The sequence below is a fragment of the Gigantopelta aegis genome, chromosome 7 (assembly GCF_016097555.1).
Source record: "Gigantopelta aegis isolate Gae_Host chromosome 7, Gae_host_genome, whole genome shotgun sequence".
NCBI lineage: Eukaryota > Metazoa > Mollusca > Gastropoda > Neomphalida > Peltospiridae > Gigantopelta > Gigantopelta aegis.
The window spans coordinates 29,596,961-29,619,067 of NC_054705.1; the positions used below are offsets into that span (position 1 = coordinate 29,596,961).

At 38.2% G+C, this 22,107-nt stretch overlaps 1 protein-coding gene across 1 annotated transcript; it reads left to right on the forward strand.

Annotated features, from left to right (window-relative positions):
- Positions 1-15,157: 15,157 nt before the first annotated feature.
- On the forward strand, positions 15,158-21,786 carry LOC121377455. The gene is made up of 4 exons (XM_041505442.1): positions 15,158-15,301; positions 19,041-19,201; positions 20,536-20,650; positions 21,450-21,786. Exons 2-4 carry the CDS (start codon positions 19,052-19,054, stop codon positions 21,701-21,703), a joined length of 519 nt encoding a protein of 172 aa, XP_041361376.1. The 5' UTR covers positions 15,158-15,301; positions 19,041-19,051; the 3' UTR covers positions 21,704-21,786.
- The last annotated feature ends 321 nt before the right edge of the window (positions 21,787-22,107 follow it).

Sequence of the window (22,107 nt, forward strand, 5' to 3'; positions counted from 1 at the left end):
CAGCCGGTTGATTGCTTGCTTGAGGTACGTGCGTCGCTGGATCGAACCACCTCGGTGGATCCATTGAACTGATTGTTCTTTTTTGTTCCAGCCAGTGCACCACAACATGTTACCATTACCAAATGTTTGACAGCAAATAGCCGATGATTAATTAATCATTTTGTAGACTGCGACTGCTAATTCTATCCATAGAGGTGCGTAACAACTATATTTGACCTTTAAAATTTAAGTTAACATGATTTCATTTTAAAGGGACAGACCCTAGTTTCAGCCCTTGAAAATTAACACTAAGTTTAGTTAATCTACAAACCTGTAACACATTTGTATAAAGTTACAACTGAGTGAAATATGAGTCTGTGACTTTGAAATGGTGAAATATCCTCTAAAAATAGACTAAAACTCGACTCCATAACTGTTACTTCTCAGACGCATGTGCGTTTTTGAAAAACATGAGAAATGCATTTTGTGATATTAAAAACACCAGGATGACCAAAAAACACTTCGAATGTACGGAAATTGATAATCTAAACAATAAAATCTAAGTAAAGTATGATTTCAGTTTTCAAAAAAACGGTTATAATAGTCAGAAATATGCGATAGTGTCTAAAAACTAGGGTATATCCCTTTAAAGATTACTATAATTACTAAAAATATTGAATTAGACCCCAACACAAACAAACACCCTGTCTAGAAAAAGGTCCAACTCTAAACACGTTTGGTTTTTTTTATTTTGTGTTTTGTTAATATATAAGTGAACATATATAAAATTTCATTTGGATCCATGGTGGTAAATGTAATAAAAACCCCAAAGATAATACTAATATAATACATTTTTTAACACGACCTATATCCTATCTAATTTTTTAACACGACCTATATCCTATCTAAATTTTTTAACACGACCTATATCCTATCTAATTTTTTAACACGACCTATATCCTATCTAATTTTTTAACACGACCTATATCCTATGTAATTTTTTATCGACACGTTCTCAGAAACTCACAATTATTGTTATTATTATTTTTATTATTATCATCATTTTAAAAAAAAATTAATTAAATTTGCGGTTGGCGGTGGGGGAAAGGAGAGAGACTATGTCTGTTTTAATAAAAAAAATTAGTTAGAATTATACATTCGAGTGTTTCTTAAACTTAGCTTCTGCTTGAAATAGAACATTTTTCATTTAATAATTAATTCACAATGCAACAAAGATTTTATTATGTTGATATTTTTGCATTTTCCATTCAGTTTAGTTAGGTTAAGCATACATTTGACATTCAGTTTAGTTAGATTAAGCATACATTTGACATTCAGTTTAGTTAGGTTAAGCATACATTTGACATTCAGTTTAGTTAGGTTAAGCATACATTTGACATTCAGTTTAGTTAGGTTAAGCATACATTTGACATTCAGTTTAGTTAGGTTAAGCATACATTTGACATTCAGTTTAGTTAGGTTAAGCATACATTTGACATTCAGTTTAGTTAGGTTAAGCATACATTTGATTTTCAGTTTAGTTAGATTAAGCATACATTTGACATTCAGTTTAGTTAGGTTAAGCATACATTTGACATTCAGTTTAGTTAGGTTAAGCATACATTTGACATTCAGTTTAGTTAGGTTAAGCATACATTTGGCATTCAGTTTAGTTAGGTTAAGCATACATTTGACATTCAGTTTAGTTAGGTTAAGCATACATTTGACATTCAGTTTAGTTAGGTTAAGCATACATTTGACATTCAGTTTAGTTAGGTTAAGCATACATTTGACATTCAGTTTAGTTAGGTTAAGCATACATTTGGCATTAATTTGTACTATATGTCAGGTTTTAGAAACATATTCCACATTCTTGAAATTACAAGCACCGAATATTCCAGTACCTTTCAGGAGCTGATGCTTTCTAGATTGTTTTGATAGTTTCTAGAATCTTCCAATGGCTGCTTTGGTTTAGTTCTTTTTAGAATGTTCCATGTACTTTCTACAATGTTCCAGTGCTGTCTAGAATGTTCTTGTTCTTTCTAGAATGTTCTAGTGCTGCCCCCAGATGGCGTATATATAGGCATATACGTGCATAGGTCAACTTAGTATTTTTTAGGTGCGCAATGTCTTCATCGCGAAGCTGCTTACAGGGTGTATACTACCAAATCAAATCCCATAGACGACAATAGTAACATATGCGGCTAAAACTCCTACCTGCAACGTATCAACCGACATAAACGCCACGGATATAAATACTACCACCCCTTACACTTAAAGTGAATCAGAAAAAAATGGGGGTCAAGCTGCTCGTTTCTGAGATAACGGGTAGCGTCTATGACTACCCTAGTTTCGCACAAAATTCGAGTACTTTTTTTCACAGGTAATCCCCATACATGTTTCAAGCACAAGGCTACTTGACACATTGGTACTAGATGAAATAAAATTGCACATTTATTTTACCCAGATGAAACTATTATTTTTTACAACCAACACACTCACATTTATAACCAATCACAGGACTTGTGGTGTTCACTTCTCTATCAAAAGTTCGGTGCACCTCCAACTTTGACCCAGCCGGAAGTTATTTGGTATAGTACTACCTACATTCTGGCGATTTATTGTGTTACGTTTGTGGATATGACGCCCAAGACAGGTAAAGCATGGAATCAAAGTATCTAAGAAGTTTGCACAAGCTTATGAATTATACTTTGGCATGAAGATTTGGGATCAAGACAAATCACGGGCTCCACGCGTAGTTTGTGGTACATGTCGATCGAATTTGGAGGGATGGATGCGAGGTGGCCGCGTCTCAATGCCCTTTGCCATACCCAGAATATGGAGAGAACCACAGAACCATGTGAATGACTGCTACTTCTGTATAGTGGATATTTCAAAATGATTCAAGAAAACGAACAATCGACATGATATCACATATCCAGATATTCCATCATCTATTGCTCCTGTTCCACACTCTGAAGAATTGTCTGTCCCGAGACCACCTGCTAAAGATTTGGAGAGTGAAGGTGAAAATGCCGAATCTGAATATGAAGAATCTTACTTTGGTCATACTGACGAAGAAAAGAAGCAACCACACTTTCCAAACCAGCAGGAGCTGAATGATTTCATTCAAGACCTCGGGCTGACGAAGTCTAATGATGAGCTTCTAACATCAAGACTGATGGAGTGGAATCTTTTGGACAACAGTTGTTAGAAAAAGACATGAAAGGTTCATAAAATATTTTTCGGTGAAAGATGATTTTTGTTTCTGTAATGACATTGAAAACTTGTTTCAAGAACTGGGTATTGGTCATGAACCAAATGATTGGTGTCTCGTCATAGACCGTTCCACCCGAAGTCTCAAATGTGTTCTTTTGCACAATGGAAATCAGTAACCATCAATACCAATTGGGCATTACGTGCATATAAGGAAAACTACGAAAATGTAAAATTTCTTCCGGAAACTATAGACTACAACAGGTACAAATGGCAGGTCTGTGGCGATTTGAAAATAATTAGCTTCTTAAATGGACTCCAAGGAGGTTATACAAAATATTCTGCTGTCTTTGGCTGTGGGGTGTGTGTGTTAGTACGTGATGATTCATCGTGTCATCGACGAGAAGTAAGAAAAACTGTTCATTTGTAATTTGTAATCTTTGTTGTTGATTTATACCTGTATAGTAGAATATCTATGTAATAGTTGTGTTAATAAATGCTATTTAAAAATCCATCAATATAGTGTTCTGTATATGTCTTTGGGGCGAAAAATCTCATACATTGGTAAAACATTTCCTAAAAATAGTGGGGTGGGGGTGGGGGTGGGGGTGGGGTGTGTGTGTTAGTACGTGATGATTCATCGTGTCATCGACGAAAAGTACGAAAAACTGTTCATTTGTAATTTGTAATCTTTGTTGTTAATTTATACCTGTATAGTAGAATATCTATGTAATATTTGTGTTAATAAATGCTATTTAAAATTCCATGAATATATTGTTCTGTATATGTCTTTGGGGCGAAAAATCTCATAAATTCGAAAAACATTTCCTAAAAATAGTGAAAGTGAGATTCTGTGACTAACACTAACATTCTAGAAGTAGTGACATTTTTGAAATCAGTACACTTTAACTCAACATAATCAACACAAAAATTGACATAACTAAGAACTTTGAAAATTTCTGTTACATTGTAATGTCTTTATTGTTGAATGTATAAATCTATGTTTAGTAATGACAGAACTTTATTATGTTAACTCGTAATCAGACTATGCCATAACAAACATCGTCCAAGGTTATAGCCGACAAACATTAATATTATGCGTGCGCATTCTGCCCAAACACGGCCTGTTGAAAACCACTTCGTATTAGAATGTAGAACAAAACAGAATAGTGATGTATAAAACTTCGCATGCACTTTTAATCGGTTCAAATGGTGTAACAATGATTGACGCCGTATTACAAGAACGTGCGAGGACTGCAGTGTAAACAGTACAGATAGGTCATCAGTAATAGCTTTGTACTGTATTCGCTACATGTTTACACATAGTGACGACAGATGCCAGTAACGTTTGTAATTACGACAATTACATAACAGGAAACCCTAACCCTAAACGGCTGCCAAGTACGAGGGAAAATGGACATAACATAACTAGGTAAATAATTAGTTTCATAACTAGATAGAGAATTACAGTTTTATACTAAGGTATAGAGTTACAGTTTCACAACTAGGTAGGGAATTACAGTTCCATAACTAGATAGAGAATTACAGTTTCATAACTAGGTAGATAATTACAGTTACATAACTAGGTAGAGAATTACAGTTCCACAACTAGGTAGGGAATTACAGTTACACAACTAGGTAGAGAATTACAGTTCCATAACTAGGTAGAGAATTACAGTTCCACAACTAGGTAGGGAATTACAGTTCCATAACTAGGTAAAGAATTACAGTTCCATAACTAGATACAGAATTACAGTTCCATAACTAGGTAGATAATTACAGTTCCATAACTAGGTAGAGAATTACAGTTCCATAACTAGATAGAGAATTACAGATCCATAGTAAGGTAGAGAATTACAGTTTCACAACTAAGTAGGGAATTACAGTTCCATAACTAGATAGAGAATTACAGTTTCATAACTAGGTACAGAATTACAGTTTCATAACTAGATACAGAATTAGTTTCATAACTAGGTACAGAATTACAGTTTCATAACTAGGTACAGAATTACAGTTTCATAACTAGATAGAGAATTACAGTTTCACAACTAGGTAGATAATTACAGTTCCATAAGTAGGTACAGAATTACAGTTCTATAACTACGTACAGAATTACAGTTCTATAACTACGTACAGAATTAGTTTCATAACTAGGTACAGAATTACAGTTTAATAACTAGGTACAGAATTACAGTTTAATAACTAGGTACAGAAATACAGTTTCATAACTAGGTAGGGGATTACAGTTCCATAACTAGGTAGATAATTACAGTTCCACAACTAGGTAGAGAAATACGGTTTGATAACTAGGTAGAGAATTACAGTTCCATAACTAGGTAGAGAATTACAGTTTCATAACTTGATAGAGAATTACAGTTTCACAACTAGATAGAGAATTAGAGTTCTACAATTAGGTAGAGAATTACAGTTCCATAACTAGGTACAGAATTACAGTTCAATAACTAGGTACAGAATTACAGTTTCATAACTAGGTACAGAATTACAGTTTCATAACTAGCTACAGAATTACAGTTCCATAACTAGGTAGAGAATTACAGTTCCATAACTTGATAGAGAATTACAGTTCCATAATTAGATAGAGAATTACAGTTCCATAACTATGTAAAGAATTACAGTTCCATAACTTGATAGAGAATTACAGTTTCACAACTAGATAGAGATTTACAGTTCTACAACTAGGTAGAGAATTACAGTTCCATAACTAGGTACAGAATTACAGTTTAATAACTAGGTACAGAATTACAGTTTCATAACTAGGTACAGAATTACAGTTTAATAACTAGGTACAGAAATACAGTTTCATAACTAGGTACAGAAATACAGTTTCATAACTAGGTAGGGGATTACAGTTCCATAACTAGATAGAGAATTACAGTTCCGTAATAAGGTAGAGAGTTACAGTTTCATAACTAGGTAGTGAATTACAGTTTCATAACTAGTTAGAGAATTACAGTTTCAGAACTAGGTAGGGGATTACAGTTCCATAACTAGATAGAGACTTACAGTTTCACAACTAGGTAGGGGATTACAGTTCCATAACTAGGTAGAGAATTACAGTTTCATATCTAGGTAGGGGATTGCAGTTCCATAACTAGATAGAGAATTACAGTTCCGTAGTAAGGCAGAGAGTTACAGTTTCATAACTAGGTAGTGAATTACAGTTTCATAACTAGGTAAAGAATTAGTTCCATAACTTGATAGAGAATTACAGTTCCATAATTAGGTAGAGAATTACAGTTCCATAACTAGGTAGATAATTATAGTTTCATAACTAGGTAGAGAATTACAGTTCCATAACTAGGTAGATAATTATAGTTTCATAACTAGGTAGTGAATTACAGTTTCATAACTAGGTAAAGAATTAGTTCCATAACTTGATAGAGAATTACAGTTCCATAACTAGGTAGAGAATTACAGTTCCATAACTAGGTAGAGAATTACAGTTCCATAACTAGGTACAGAATTACAGTTCCATAACTAGGTACAGAATTACAGTTCCATAACTAGGTAGAGAATTACAGTTCCATAACTAGGTAGAGAATTACAGTTCCATAACTAGGTACAGAATTACAGTTCCAACTAGGTCCATACAGAATTACAGTTCCATAACTAGGTAGAGAATTACAGTTCCATAACTAGGTAGAGAATTACAGTTCCATAACTAGGTAGAGAATTACAGTTCCATAACTAGGTACAGAATTACAGTTCCATAACTAGGTAGAGAATTACAGTTTCATAACTAGGTAGAGAATTACAGTTCCATAACTAGTTAGAGAATTACAGTTCCATAACAAGGTAGAGAATTACAGTTCCATAACTAGTTAGAGAATTACAGTTCCATAACAAGGTAGAGAATTACAGTTCCATAACTAGGTACAGAATTACAGTTCCATAACAAGGTAGAGAATTACAGTTCGATAACTAGGTAGAGAATTACAGTTCCATAACTAGGTAGAGAATTACAGTTCCATAACTAGGTAGAGAATTACAGTTCGATAACTAGGTAGAGAATTACAGTTCCATAACTAGGTAGAGAATTACAGTTCCATAACTAGGTAGAGAATTACAGTTCCATAACTTGATGGAGAATTACAGTTCCATAACTAGGTGGAAAATTACAGTTCCATAACTTGATAGATAATTTCAGTTCCATAACTAGGTAGAGAATTACAGTTCCATAACTAGGTAGAGAATTACAGTTCCATAACTTGATAGATAATTACAGTTCCATAACTAGGTAGAGAATTACAGTTCCATAACTAGGTAGAGAATTACAGTTACATTACTAGGTAGAGAATTACAGTTCCATAACTTAATAGAGAATTACAGTTCCATAACTAGATAGAGAATTACAGTTCCATAACTTGATAGATAATTACAGTTCCATAACTAGGTAGAGAATTACAGTTCCATAACTAGGTAGAGAATTACAGTTCCATAACTTGATAGATAATTACAGTTCCATAACTAGGTAGAGAATTACAGTTCCATAACTAGGTAGAGAATTACAGTTACATTACTAGGTAGAGAATTACAGTTCCATAACTTAATAGAGAATTACAGTTCCATAACTAGATAGAGAATTACAGTTCCATAACTTGATAGATAATTACAGTTCCATAACTAGGTAGAGAATTACAGTTCCATAACTAGATAGGGAATTACAGTTCCATAACTTGGTAAAGAATTACAGTTCCATAACTTAATAGAAAATTACAGTTCCATAACTAGATAGAGAATTACAGTTCCATAACTAGATAGAGAATTACAGTTCCATAACTTGATAGATAATTTCAGTTCCATAACTAGGTAGAGAATTACAGTTCCATAACTAGGTAGAGAATTACAGTTCCATAACTTGATAGATAATTACAGTTCCATAACTAGGTAGAGAATTACAGTTCCATAACTAGGTAGAGAATTACAGTTACATTACTAGGTAGAGAATTACAGTTCCATAACTTAATAGAGAATTACAGTTCCATAACTAGATAGAGAATTACAGTTCCATAACTTGATAGATAATTACAGTTCCATAACTAGGTAGAGAATTACAGTTCCATAACTAGATAGGGAATTACAGTTCCATAACTTGGTAAAGAATTACAGTTCCATAACTTAATAGAAAATTACAGTTCCATAACTAGATAGAGAATTACAGTTCCATAACTAGATAGAGAATTACAGTTCCATAACTTGATGGAGAATTACAGTTCCATAACTAGGTGGAGAATTACAGTTTCATAACTAGGTAGAGAATTACAGTTCCATAACTATGTAGATAATTACAGTTCCATATCTAGGTAGAGAATTACAGTTCCATAACTTGATAGATAATTACAGTTCCATAACTAGGTAGAGAATTACAGTTACATAACTAGGTAGAGAATTACAGTTACATAACTAGGTAGAGAATTACAGTTCCATAACTTGATAGATAATTACAGTTCCATAACTAGGTAGAGAATTACAGTTCCATAACTAGGTAGAGAATGCTCCAAACAGATGAAAAGTGTTTTTTTCGGGGGTCAACAGCACCCGACACCCACCCCTCATCCCATCCCCCACCATCCTGCTAGATACAGCACTGAAGTTGTCTAATTAGTGAAATATTGTAGATTAATTGTTTGGTGACGTATCAAAACTAATCGGGAACAATTCAATGAACAAAGAACATCATCTAACATGTTCATTTATGCATCAACTATAATATATCTATATATGTGTGTGTGTGTGTGTGTGTGTGTGTGTGTGTGTGTGTGTGTGTGTAATATAAACTACCACAAAAGTGTTTTAAATAATAATATTAAACTTGTACACAGATGATAATAAACGAGTTACCAGTTATTATCAAATTTATGTCCCGAGTGAAATAATTTTCAGTTTCATGAAACTTATTTCACGAGGGACATAAATTTGATAATAACTGGTACCGAGTTTGTTATTCTATTTATTACCTCAGCTATTTTGTCTCTCTAAAAGCCTTTACTTCCACACACATGCACGTGCGTGTATAGAAATGATGTAAACCACTTTACGCACTGTAATGTAATCACCTTCATAGATAATTTTCGAAAACAAAAGTTCTCTTTATTCTGCTAAAAATCGTTAGACCAATACAGAATATTTCTCACTGAGAAAATATGAAAAGTATTTTCTCCGTTATGAGTGACTGCTGGGATAATAACTTGTATTATGTATTTTGTTTAATTTGTGACATGTCTTCCTTAAAGCCTGTTGACGATGTTGTAAATACGATATTAGTTTACATATCGTAATGGTAGCACTAAACCAAATAATTTCCGGCTGGGTCAAAGTTCGAGGTGTACCCAACTTTTGAACCCAACTTTTGATAGAGAAGTTAATACCACAAGTCCTGTGAATGGTTATAAATGTGAGAGTGTTGGTTGTAAAAAGAAATTAAAAAAAAAAAAAAAAAAATTAATTTTGGAAGCACCATTAATCAATTTTTATCAATATACCAGGTTATGGATTTTAAAATTTAATAGTTAGTTGGTGCAATTTTTCAGTCGAGCTAGTCTAAATAATAAAGTAATTTTTTAACTTAAAATATATCCAATATATTTAATATTACTTTACTAATTAAAATTATTACTTTAAGCCCTGGAGGATTAAGGATTCGCAAAGGGGGGAGCATCGCGCCCAATCTGGTCAGCGCTCAAACAGGCGGGTAGCCCAGTTTAGCTGGTCCGGATTTCCATGGGACGGAGGTTCCGGGGGAGGGAGGCCTCCTAACAGGCATTCTATCTGTCGAAACCGCCTACGCCCTACCGCACCCAAATAGCACCCTACCACGGCATCCACCCCCACCCCCTATCCCGCCCACCCCCAAGTTATCCATACAGCAAGTAAGGGCAATATTTAGGATGAAGATGATATAAGGGTAGGATGGGTGGGAATGATAGGAAGGGAATGATGAATGGTAGTGTAATGCCCGCCAGGCGCCGTCTGGAGTGTTGGTGGAAACGTATAGATGTTAAGTTCAAAGTCGATCCAGTGTTGAGCCGTCATAAGGTGTCCTCAGAGATTTCCTCAAGCATTAGTACGCATAACATCCCAAAGGGATGCGTCACCTATACGGATGACAGAGTCATTGCTATATAAGCCTCGATTTCACCCAGGTAACCACTAAATAGTTAAGTGGGTGGCTTCAAACTTGGAAATAGCGTCCAATACGCTTTATAGCTTATGTATAGGGGAATGTCCGAGTAACTCTCCATTCCTGAAAAATAATGGAGACGAGTCCCATTATATTTCAGGAATGGAGAGTTACGAGGATATTCCCCTACTTAAAATACACCACTGAGTAATAATTTTATGTGAATATATTAGTATGGAAATTAACACCAATGATTTTGGTGGGTTAATTAAGTAGGGTTTCATCTGTCCATTAATGAAAAGTAATGGAGCGTTAAGACAATACTGTGACTTCACAGGTGTATTTTAAACAAAAATAAAATATACATGCCTTGTGAATGTAATCAAAATGTTTAATCCTTGCAAAAACTGTCATATTCAAATTATATTAGACGTTAAGGCGGTGTACTCTAGAATCTACTCTTTGCAAATGAACGGGGGCGTAAAGCACGTTTATAATTTCAGAAGTTCACTTGAACAAAGCATAAATATTATGAACTGTAAGATATTTTAGTTTAGATATCATAAACCTTGAATATTATGAACTACAAGATATTTTAGTTTAGATATCATAAAACCTTGTAGCAGAAAAAAAAAATTCTCAGTACTTTGTAAATGTAAATCAACGTCCGTGTAAAATGAACTGGTAAGTTGCAGTTAGATTTCATTAGCCCTACGTCATAATCATGATGGTGCGATGCCCTCTAAGTATACATGAATATATTAATTTTTTCTGCTTTATTAATAGTTTTTAACAAATAAATTATGCTCAACAGATTAAAAATACAAGGCTGCAATCGATGTACACACCCTCCCCTTCTGTTGTTTACCAATCATGCACTATTTAAAAACATTAACAGAGCTCATGTTTACTTTGAGCCCAGCCACGACTTTTCTTAGCTATGAACAGGGTAAAACATCCCAGAGAAGTGTTTTGGGATAGAGAATGTTAAATAATATACCCACAATAATGACATATGGGCCAAAATCCAAAAACATTTTTCAACCAATACCAGCCGTAAAAGAATGGCTCACAAGTGGAAAGGGTTCTCGCCACATCCACGGCCACTAATACACACATCGACACAATAATTATGTTGAGATGAACAAGTGGACACTACCAAACAAATAACAAAGTTTAAATCAACAAATGGACAATATTTAAAAAATAAAGTTTAAATCAACAAATAGAGAAGAGAGTGGATACTACTGGACAGACATATGCATTTAGTACTTACTGAGTAAGTGTTGTAACCTATTGGCAAAATTCTTTATTTGTGCAATCAGACCTATTACTTTCAATATTATTACATTATTAAACACTGTATTAAATTAAATAGGAGTAACACAATTGGTTACCTTAAGAAGTATGGGCAAGTGGAAAAATATATGGGGCAAGTGAATATCTGATTGGCACTTGCCCTATGGCAAGTAATTTGTTTGAAATTTGTTGAACCCCTGCTAGGGATGTTGTAAAAAACATCTGGCTATACCGAAAATGAGCCAAGAAAGATACCATTTTCTTCACTTAATACTTTGAAGTAGGGGTTGTAGTATTGATATTTATGGGTCATAGTTTGGTTGATATATTGTATATGTTTTTAAACACAAACGTTAACATGGTCGCCTATGGGATTTTATTTGGTATAGTCATACGGTACCTAATACAGAAAGCTCATATTGCGAGATACAAAAATTAACATAATACCGCAAAATAAACCTGCATTCAAAATCGGACTCGATGGTGTTGTGGTTAAGCCATTGGACAAAAGGCTGGTAGGCACAGGGTTCGTAGCCAGGTACCAGCTCCAGCCCAGAGTGAGTTTTAACAATTCAATGGATTTGTATAAGACCACTACACCCTCTTCTCTCTCACTAGCTGCTAACCATTAACAACTAACCCACTATCCTGGCCATACAGCCCAGATAGCAGAGGTGTGTGCCCAGGACAGCGTGCTTAAACGTTAATTGGTTATAAGCACGAAAATAAGTATAAATATCTAGCAGAACGATAGTGGCGTGACGTCACTAAGGATAATTTAGCACTGAAACAGTTTTCAAAGCTTGTTTTTTTTTATATATAATGTTTGTGTGTTTCAATGTAGGGAAAAACTAAACAGTTTTGGCAAAAAGATGATGATGATGATGATGATAACTAGTTTAACGTGCCCATATACCACTAGGGTTTCGAACACGCCCATCCCGAGTCCGACCTCCGATAAGATCGGTGGCCTGACTCGGGATGGAGGGGGGGGGGGGGGGGGGGTTGAAACTGGGCAGAATTTTAAAAATAGCAATTAGTAAAGAAGTTAATAGTTAAAATAAAAATAATAAAAAGGTTACAAGCCAAAAATAAAAAAAGAATTGACTGCTCGGCCGAATATTTATATAATTTGGAGCATTTTAGAAGGACAGTCCAAAATTAAATAAGAGAAAGAAGAGAGGACTGGACTATTTAATAATATTTTTAAAAAAGAAGTAATTTCGACATAAAATTTTGAACGCAGATCTAAAAGTTTAAAGTCCGATCGATATGTCCACGCGAGTGGCCTCGTTAAGGCCGTTTGGGTGCACAGCATCTACGGGGAGGTGATGTTGTTCCTCTCCTCAAAGTGAGGCACCAGTCTCCTGTAGCTGTGGGTGCTAAGGCAGTGGACTATCTGTGGGTACTGGGCGCCGGTGACGATCTTTATGATTCTGTGGATGGTGTTGTTATCCATGTCATGGCTGAGGAATCCCTGTCGGTAAAGATCATCCCGGCGCGGCGTCACTACAATAGCTTCCACTCCCCGTAGTTTGACCGTGTGGATGGCGACCTGGTGGCCATCGGGAACGTCTTGAAGTTTTCCTCGTAGACCCCGCCTGGCAGTCTGCCGGGGTCCGTGACGTTTCCCACCAAGTACTTAGAGTACTGGCCTTTGATCTTCCGCGCTGCCACTCTCCAGTCACCCGAAGAGGAAGTAGAAGGCCGCGTCTTGGCTGGTTGGTCCCCGGGGGGGGGGGGGGGGGGGTCACGGCCTTCCTCTTAACAGCCCCAACATCCAGAGTCGCCGTCGCGGAGTCCCCCGTGGGTGGGGGTCTCGACGCAGACGAACGACGAGCGGGAACAGGTGACGCTGGTCGCGGTGCACTGGTTGGCTGCTCCACTTCCCGCATCTGAACAGTCGGTCCGGCTGGTTGGCGAGTCGCCTCCCGTCGATCCGTCCGGTTTGGTCGTGGTGGGGGCGGCGACGCAGACGGGACCGCCACTGGCGGTTGAGCCGCCAGCTTTGTCCCCGCCTGAGCCGCCCTTGGCGCACGTTTCCTCTTCCTAGTTCCCTTCCTCTTGGCTGTAGCTGTGTCGCCATACACCAAGGTCACGGTTGCCCGTGACCCGGTGTACGCGACGCGGTACTCTAACAGCGATGCATAACTAGCGATCAATCCCCCCCATGTGGGGGAGGGGGGGGGGGGAGTAGGTCGAGAGCGCACGAAATAACGTCCAACTTCATCGCTGGTCAAGTTGAGAGTCGGGCAAAAAGAGATCATGTGCTGTGAAATAAAATAAAATTCTATCACAAATTGTATGAATATAGGTTCTAATAAACCAAATCAATTCCTATTGCCGATAATGTTAACGTTTACTAATAAAACTGATCTAAGCAGCGTATCAACACACCCAGGAAGTACAACAATGACAAGTGTGGCACCTCACATCTAATCTACCTGCAAGAAAATGGAGGGGGTGGGGTGGGGGGGGGGGGGGAGGGTCACATACCATTTAAGAGATTTAATTAATGTTTTTAATAGCAACCGTCATTTTTGCTGAAAATTGCAGTTCCATTTTTGGGGGTACCCCGCATTAGTTTCAACCTCTGGTATATACTGCATGACAACTGTATAACAAATAAAAGTGTATTTATTTATTGTCAATGGATAATAGTATTTGGACAAATAATCAATGCCACATATTACTACCAATCACACCCACAGCTGCTTTTACTCCGTAAATATTTGACACGGAACTCTCTTCTTTGGTACTATGCAACCTATTAAGGAGACTGTTAGTCCTAAAATGGACGGCAATCACAGGACTCTCATTTTGTCTTCGTATTCAATAAAATATCACATATCTTAGTGTAATTTGTTTGACTAGTTCGTCACGTTTGACAGGCAGGTCATTTTATGATATTAGTATCAGTACATACAGATATGTGGGAATAATGACACCCCTCCCCATCATCCATGGTGCTTCACCCCGACCCCAGTCCCACCCACACCCACAATTGATGGTTTTACGAAAAATAATGTTATTTGTAGTTTATGTTTTTAAAGGCGCAGATCCTAGTTTTAAGTCGTAAAAAATGAACACTAAGTTACGTTAATTTATAAACCTGTAACTCATATGGATAAAGAAAGAAATGTTTTATTTAACGACGCACTCAACACATTTTATTTACGGTTATATGGCGTCAGACATATGGTTAAGGACCACACAGATTTTGAGAGGAAACCCGCTGTCGCCACTACATGGGCTACTCTTCCGATTAGCAGCAAGGGATCTTTTATCGAATAATACGATTTCCCCTTGAGCTTCAAGCACGCTTTCCTGACTCACACCTCAGCTATCTGGACTGTCCAGTCTCGAGGGTTAGTGGTTAGTGAGAGAGAAGTCGGTGAAGTGGCTTACACCTTCCCATTGAGTCGTTCAACTTACTCTTAGTGGGAGCCGGTACCAGGATGCGAACCAAGTACCTACCAGTCTTAAGTCCGATGGCTAAACTACTGCTCCACCGAGGCCTGTCCGGGGTCAGTCTGTTTAATTGAAACTTCTAATAACGTCACACGGAGCTCGCTGATTGGTGGAATTGCTAATAAAAAGGCACGGAGGCTTGCTAGTTGGTCATTTGAGTGATACGAGTCACTTGGGAAGAATCTCCCGAACAAGGTAAGCAGGCTGCATTAGGTTTTAATTAGGAATAAAGCATTGTTCAGTTTTAATTAGGAATAAAGCATTGTTCAGTTTTAATTAGGAATAAAGCGTTGTTCAGTTTTAATTAGGAATAAAGCTTTGTTGAGTTTTAATTAGGAATAAAGCATTGTTCAGTTTTAATCATGAATAAAGCTTTGTTGAGTTTTAATTAAGAATAAAGCATTGTTCAGTTTTAATTAGGAATAAAGCACTGTTCAGTTTTAATTAGGAATAAAGCATTGTTCAGTTTTAATCAGGATCACAAGTGTTATTTAATTCTCTTCTGATTTGACTCCTTAAAATATGATGCATATTCAAGTATCTGTGAGGGTCATAACTATGAAATAACTTGAAAACTTTGTAACTAAATAATGATATACTCATTTGTATTATAATTTTGTCGCACTGTTTAAAAGTACTTTTATGAAAATGACGTTTTCGCACGCTTGAAATTATTGTTTTGAAAAGGGTGTTCGCGCGCATAAAAATGAAAATATCTGAAAATTCCAAAAAAATATTTCTACTAGGTTGGTCGCCTTGCTACCACTATTACCTTCAAATTTAAGCCTACCTAAACGAAATTAAAAATGACTTGTGTAGACATTTTAATTCTCGGTAAAGATGCCTAAATTAATCTATAGAACATACATTGTACTAAATAAAATATTACACAGAATTAAATGTCTCACCTTCCACAAACCTAGACGATGTCGCTAATTACAAAATCAAATTAAAATTTAACCTTCAGTGCTGAGGATGTGGTATAGTCAGGGGTGTGGTAGAATCAGCGGGATGTAGTGGTATCAGGAGCATGTAGTAGTCAGAAGGATGTGGTAGAGTCAGGGAAATGTAGTAGAGTCAGAGGGATGTAGTAGAGTCGGAGGGATGTAGTAGAGTTAGGAGGCTGTAGTAGAGTTAGGAGGATGTAGTAGAGTCAGAGGGATGTAGTAGAGTTAGGAGGATGTAGTAGAGTCAGGGGAATGTAGTAGACTCAGAGGGATGTAGTAGAGTCAGAGGGATGTAGTAGAGTCAGAGGGGTGTAGTAGACTCAGGAGGATGTAGTAGTGTCAGGAGGATGTAGTAAACTCAGGGCAATGTAGTAGACTCAGAGGGATGTAGTAGAGTCAGGTGGATGTAGTAGATTCAGGAGGGCTGTAGTAGAGTTAGGAGGCTGTAGAGAGTTAGGAAGATGTAGTAGAGTCAGAGGGATGTAGTAGAGTCAGAGGGATGTAGTAGAGTCAGGAGGTTGTAGTAGAGTCAGAGGGATGTAGTAGAGTCAGAGGGATGTAGTAGAGTTAGGAGGCTGTCGTAGAGTTAGGAGGATGTAGTAGAGTCAGAGGGATGTAGTAGAGTCAGGAGGCTGTAGTAGAGTCAAAGGGATGTAGTAGAGTCAGAGGGATGTAGTAGAATCAGAGGGATGTAGTAGAGTCAGGAGGCTGTAGTAGAGTTAGAGGGATGTAGTAGAGTCAGGAGGCTGTAATAGAGTCAGGATGATGTAGTAGAATCAGAAGGATGTAGTAGAGTCAGGGGGGTGTAGTAGAGTTAGGAGGCTGTCGTAAAGTTAGGAGGATGCAGTAGAGTCAGAGGGATGTAGTAGAGTCAAGAGGATGTAGTAGAGTCGGGTGATGTAGTAGAGCCAGGGGGAAGTAGTAGAGTCAAGAGGATGTAGTAGAGTCAGGGGGATGTAGTAGAGTCAGTGGGATATAATAGGAGTCAGAGGGATGTGGTAGAGTCAGGAGGCTGTTGTAGAGTCAGAGGGATGTAGTAGAGTCAGAGGGATGTAGTAGATTCAGAGGGATGTAGTAGAGTCAGGAGGCTGTTGTAGAGTTAGAGGGATGCAGTAGAATCAGAAGGATGTAGTAGAGTCAGCGGGATATAGTAGAGTCAGGGGGATGTAGTAGAGTCAGAGGGATGTAGTAGAGTCAAGAGGATGTAGTAGTCAGGTGATGTATTAGAGCCAGGGGGAAGTAGTAGAGTCAAGAGGATGTAGTAGAGTCAGGGGGATGTAGTAGAGTCAAGAGGATGTAGTAGAGTCAAGAGGATGTAGTAGAGTCAGGGGGATGTAATAAGAGTCCGAGGGATGTGGTGGAGTCAGGAGGCTGTTGTAGAGTCAGAGGGATGTAGTAGAGTCAGAGGGATGTAGTAGAGTCAGGAGGCTGTAGTAGAGTTAGAGGGATGTAGTAGAGTCAGGAGGCTGTAATAGAGTCAGGATGATGTAGTAGAATGAGAAGGATGTAGTAGAGTCAGGGGGTGTAGTAGAGTCAGGGGGGTGTAGTAGAGTTAGGAGGCTGTCGTAAAGTTAGGAGGATGCAGTAGAGTCAGAGGGATGTAGTAGAGTCAAGAGGATGTAGTAGAGTCGGGTGATGTAGTAGAGCCAGGGGGAAGTAGTAGAGTCAAGAGGATGTAGTAGAGTCAGGGGGATGTAGTAGAGTCAGTGGGATGTAATAGAGTCAGAGGGATGTGGTAGAGTCAGGAGGCTGTTGTAGAGTCAGAGGGATGTAGTAGAGTCAGGAGGCTGTTGTAGAGTTAGAGGGATGTAGTAGAATCAGAAGGATGTAGCAGAGTCAGCGGGATATAGTAGAGTCAGGGGGATGTAGTAGAGTCAGAGGGATGTAGTAGAGTCAAGAGGATGTAGTAGTCAGGTGATGTATTAGAGCCAGGGGGAAGTAGTAGAGTCAAGAGGATGTAGTAGAGTCAGGGGGATGTAGTAGAGTCAAGAGGATGTAGTAGAGTCAGGGGGATGTAATAGAGTCAGGGGGATGTGGTAGAGTCAGGAGGCTGTTGTAGAGTCAGAGGGATGTAGTAGAGTCAGAGGGATGTAGTAGAGTCAGGAACCTGTTGTAGAGTTAGGAGGATGTAGTAGTCACAAGGATGTGGTAAAGGCATGGGGATGTAGAAGAATCAGGGGAATGTAGTAGAGTCAGGAGGATGTAGTAGATAAGTAGATATAATAGAGTCAGAGGGATGTAGTAGAGTCAGGGGAATATAGTAGAATCAGGAGGATGTAGTAGATATAATAGAGTCATAGCGATGTAGTAGAGTCAGGAGGATATGATAGTCATAGAGATGTAGAAGAATCAGGGGAATGTAGTAGAGTCAGGAGCATATACTATAGATAAGAGGATGTAGTAGTGTCAGCGGGATGTAATAAAGTCAGGAGGGTGTAGTAGAATCAGGAGAATATAGTATAGTCAGGGGGATGCAGTAGAGTCGGGGGGGGGGGGAATGTAGTAGAGTCAGGAGGATGCAGTAGAGTCAGGGAGATGTAGTAGAGTCAAGGGGTGTGTGTTGGAATCAGGAGGATGTTGTAGAGTCAGGGGAATGTAGTAGTCAGGGGGTGCAACAGAGTCAGGGGTGTGTGGTAGAGTCAGGTCCATAGGAACGGTATCTTGCATTTGGAGGGAATCTCTAGTCAAGGGACCAAACTCTCAAGTGGAGGAGAGCACAAAACACGTTTGGTCCCACGCCCCAGCTTAAACAACACCATTTTATATTGTGTGTTTATGAGGGAGTTAATAGTTTAACGAAACAGTCGCTTGTATAATAGTATACAATGTTTTATAGTGGTGTCGTGGTTAAGCTATCGGACATAAAGGGAAGGATTTAACTGAGTCGATCGAGTGCTCGCTTGAGGTGCTTGCGTCGTAGGATCGAGCCACCTCGGTGGATCCATTCAACGAAATAGTTGTATAATAGTTTACATTTTGTTTTACAGAATCGTCCAGAATGAAGACCAGTTATTTTGTCTTGGTACTTCTACTGACCTTGACTTTATCGTCTGAATACGTGGATGGCCAGTTGCTGTGTCATATAACGGGATCGTGCAATGGAAAGAGGGCAGAGGGCGCCGTGATCCAAAAGGCAGATCCAAGACCGGTAACGTTTACCCCAATCTGATTAAAATTAGCTCGAGTGGTCTACCAGTAGATCTAACAGCATTGCGTGGACTCCCATGTCCAGGTGACATTTCATCTATAAATAACAATTTAAATATCGACAAATTACACTTCGCCTTTTATAGCGTTATTTGGGAGCATACAGATTCGAAAAATATCGGGCGAGACTATTTATGCAATAGACGAACTTGTTGGTCTATTTCAACATTGAAAAAAACTGGGGGGAAAGTGCAGTAATAAACTCTGGATTGTATACTAGTATAAACAGATTTTATGGTTATACCATCACGGTGTTTTTTTTTCGTCTTGAAACGAATTTTATATAACATTTTATATTGAAATTACTTTCCGGCATACTTTGTAATTCACTCGAATCATTTCGTATACACTCGGCATAATCCCGAATGTTTTCAAATTCTTTTCAAATCACTGGCATGATTTTGCAAGTAAGGTTTTGATTGGTCGAATGAAAGGTCAATTGGACATGAACTCCAACAGTGGAGCTAATTTTAATTAGATTGCGTTTACCCAATCGTCTTACAATAGGGTTTTCCTCATTCGGAACGTAACCCAATGATAAAGCGTTCACCTGATGCGTGGTCGGTCTAGGATCGATCCCCGTCAATGGGCCCACTGAGCTATTTCTCGTTCCAGCCAGTGCACCACGAATATATTAAAGGTCGTGGTATGTGCTATCCTGTCTATGGGATGGTGAATATAAAGGATATCTTGCTACTAATGAAAACAAAGGTAGCGGATTTCCTCTAAGACTATATGTCAAAATTACCAACTGTTTGACATCCAAAAGCCAATGATTAATAAATCAATGTGCTCTAGTGTCGTAAAACAAAACACACTTTTAACTCTTCCTCATTTGGAGCTGTAGTCTCACTGCACTGGATTATGGAAGTTCCAGCCAGTGCACCATGGTATGTGCTGTCCTGTCTGTGGGATGGTGCATATAAACTATCCTTTGCTACTAATGGAAAAAATGTAGCGGGTTTCCTCGCTAAGACTATATGTCAAAATGACCAAATGTTTGACATCCAATAGCCGATGATTATTAAATCAATAATACAGAAGCTTCTGCAGCTAGACAAACAGTACAATTAGCATTTATCAGGGGATGGGGACTGCACTTTGTAACCCCCACATCGTGTATAGAGAATGTGCCCAGTGCATTATGGCTATAGAACAGTTTGGCATTTAAAATTGGAATCCATTTTAGTAAAAGTTTGTTAAATTATGTTTGATTTAAATATATTATTATTATTATTATTATTATTTGAAGCTGGGTCCACCATTGTTTTTCAGGATTTCAGTTCACAACGTCTGGATCTGAACGGAGATGGTGTTGTTACTCAGTATGAGTTGTTAAACACATTTAAAAAAATGGATGATTCGAGACGCCACGACGGAGCTAAAAATGGTAAAACTTCATTTCGTGATCTTGTCAATTTTCTGTCGCCTTTGTTTTGAAAGTTGTTTGGAATAAGGTATAGCCAAAGTGTATATTTGGAGAATATAGTACTATGATGATGGAACGGGAGACAGTACAGTGTAGTATTATGGGTCATAATAACGAGAAACCTTCGTGGATATTTCCTTGTTTTGGTTTTAAATCTCAACAGTAGTATAAGGGCATATATAAAATCATGACCTAGTTAAATACGCGGGACGGTGGTATCGGCACTTGCCGCATCCTAACCGCACGCGTGCGACGCACCATAATTATCTGTCGCGCCGTACGCGTACGGTTAGGAAATAAATGTTTTATTTACGGTTATATGGCGTCAGGCATGTGGTCAAGGACCACACAGATATTGAGAGAGGAAACCCGCTGTCGCCACTTCATGGGCTACTCTTTTCGATTAGCAGCAATAGATCTTTTATATGCACCATCCCACAAACAGGGTAGTACATACCACGGCCTTTGATATACCAGTCGTGGTGCACTGGTTGGAACGAGAAATAACCCAACGGGCCCACCGACGGGGATCGATCCCACACCGACCGCGCATCGAGCGAACGCTCGTACGGTTAGGATACGGCGATTGAAATCAATGGTTTCTAAAAAAAAAAAATCGCTCGCGTCGCACGCATCCGGTTAGGATACAGCTTGAAAGCATGAAATCATAAAATTAATGTTTTATTCTTGCAGTTTCTTTCTTAACCACAACACCACCGAGACCGGTCACCCATTGGATGTTTTTTCTTTTCGTTTCTAGAAGCCAAGCCCATAGACAATGCAAATGCAGCTGAACATGACGACGACACGACATACTCCGATGTCTTTAGCCTATGGAATTTGTTTGAAAAAATACAAGAAACTAGACCCACAGACAATAAAGATACAGCTGAACATAATGACGTCACGACATACCCCGAGGTCGGTGACCTGTGGGACATGTTTGAAGAACTACAAGAAGCCAGTCTCACAGACAATAAAGATACAGCTGAACATTATGACGTCACGCCATGACCTGGGTCGTACCTGTAATAACAAAACATAACCAACACGTCAGGGTGTAGTGGTCTTGGATAATTAAAATGTTTTAAAAAGTACTCGCGTTTTTTTAATGTTTTATATATTGTGATTTAGGTCAGGCACGGCGGAAGCAAGTAGACATGCAGGAGGGGGGGGGGGGGGGGGGGGGGGGGGGGGGGGGGGGGGAGGGGGAGGGGGGGTTTGCGGGGTGTGGTCTGACTGAGATCGAATGCGCAAAGCAGTTTCTAAGTTTGTTTGGGTTTGTTTTTTTTTGGGGGGGGGGTGTGTGTGTTATGCTCCCCCATAAAATTTTGAAAACTATATGTCCTGAAATGCAATTTCCTGTATTCTACAAGTAATAGTCTTCTCTGTCTTAAGATTTACTACCAATAATATTT

Bases quoted from the DNA above. Each gene is read 5' to 3' on its own strand.
- LOC121377455 (XM_041505442.1), top strand. From the start codon at position 19,052: ATGAAGACCAGTTATTTTGTCTTGGTACTTCTACTGACCTTGACTTTA. The intron at 19,202-20,535 runs GTAACGTTTACC...ATTGTTTTTCAG, and splicing joins AAAAGGCAGATCCAAGACCG to GATTTCAGTTCACAACGTCT. The intron at 20,651-21,449 runs GTAAAACTTCAT...TTTCGTTTCTAG, and splicing joins CCACGACGGAGCTAAAAATG to AAGCCAAGCCCATAGACAAT.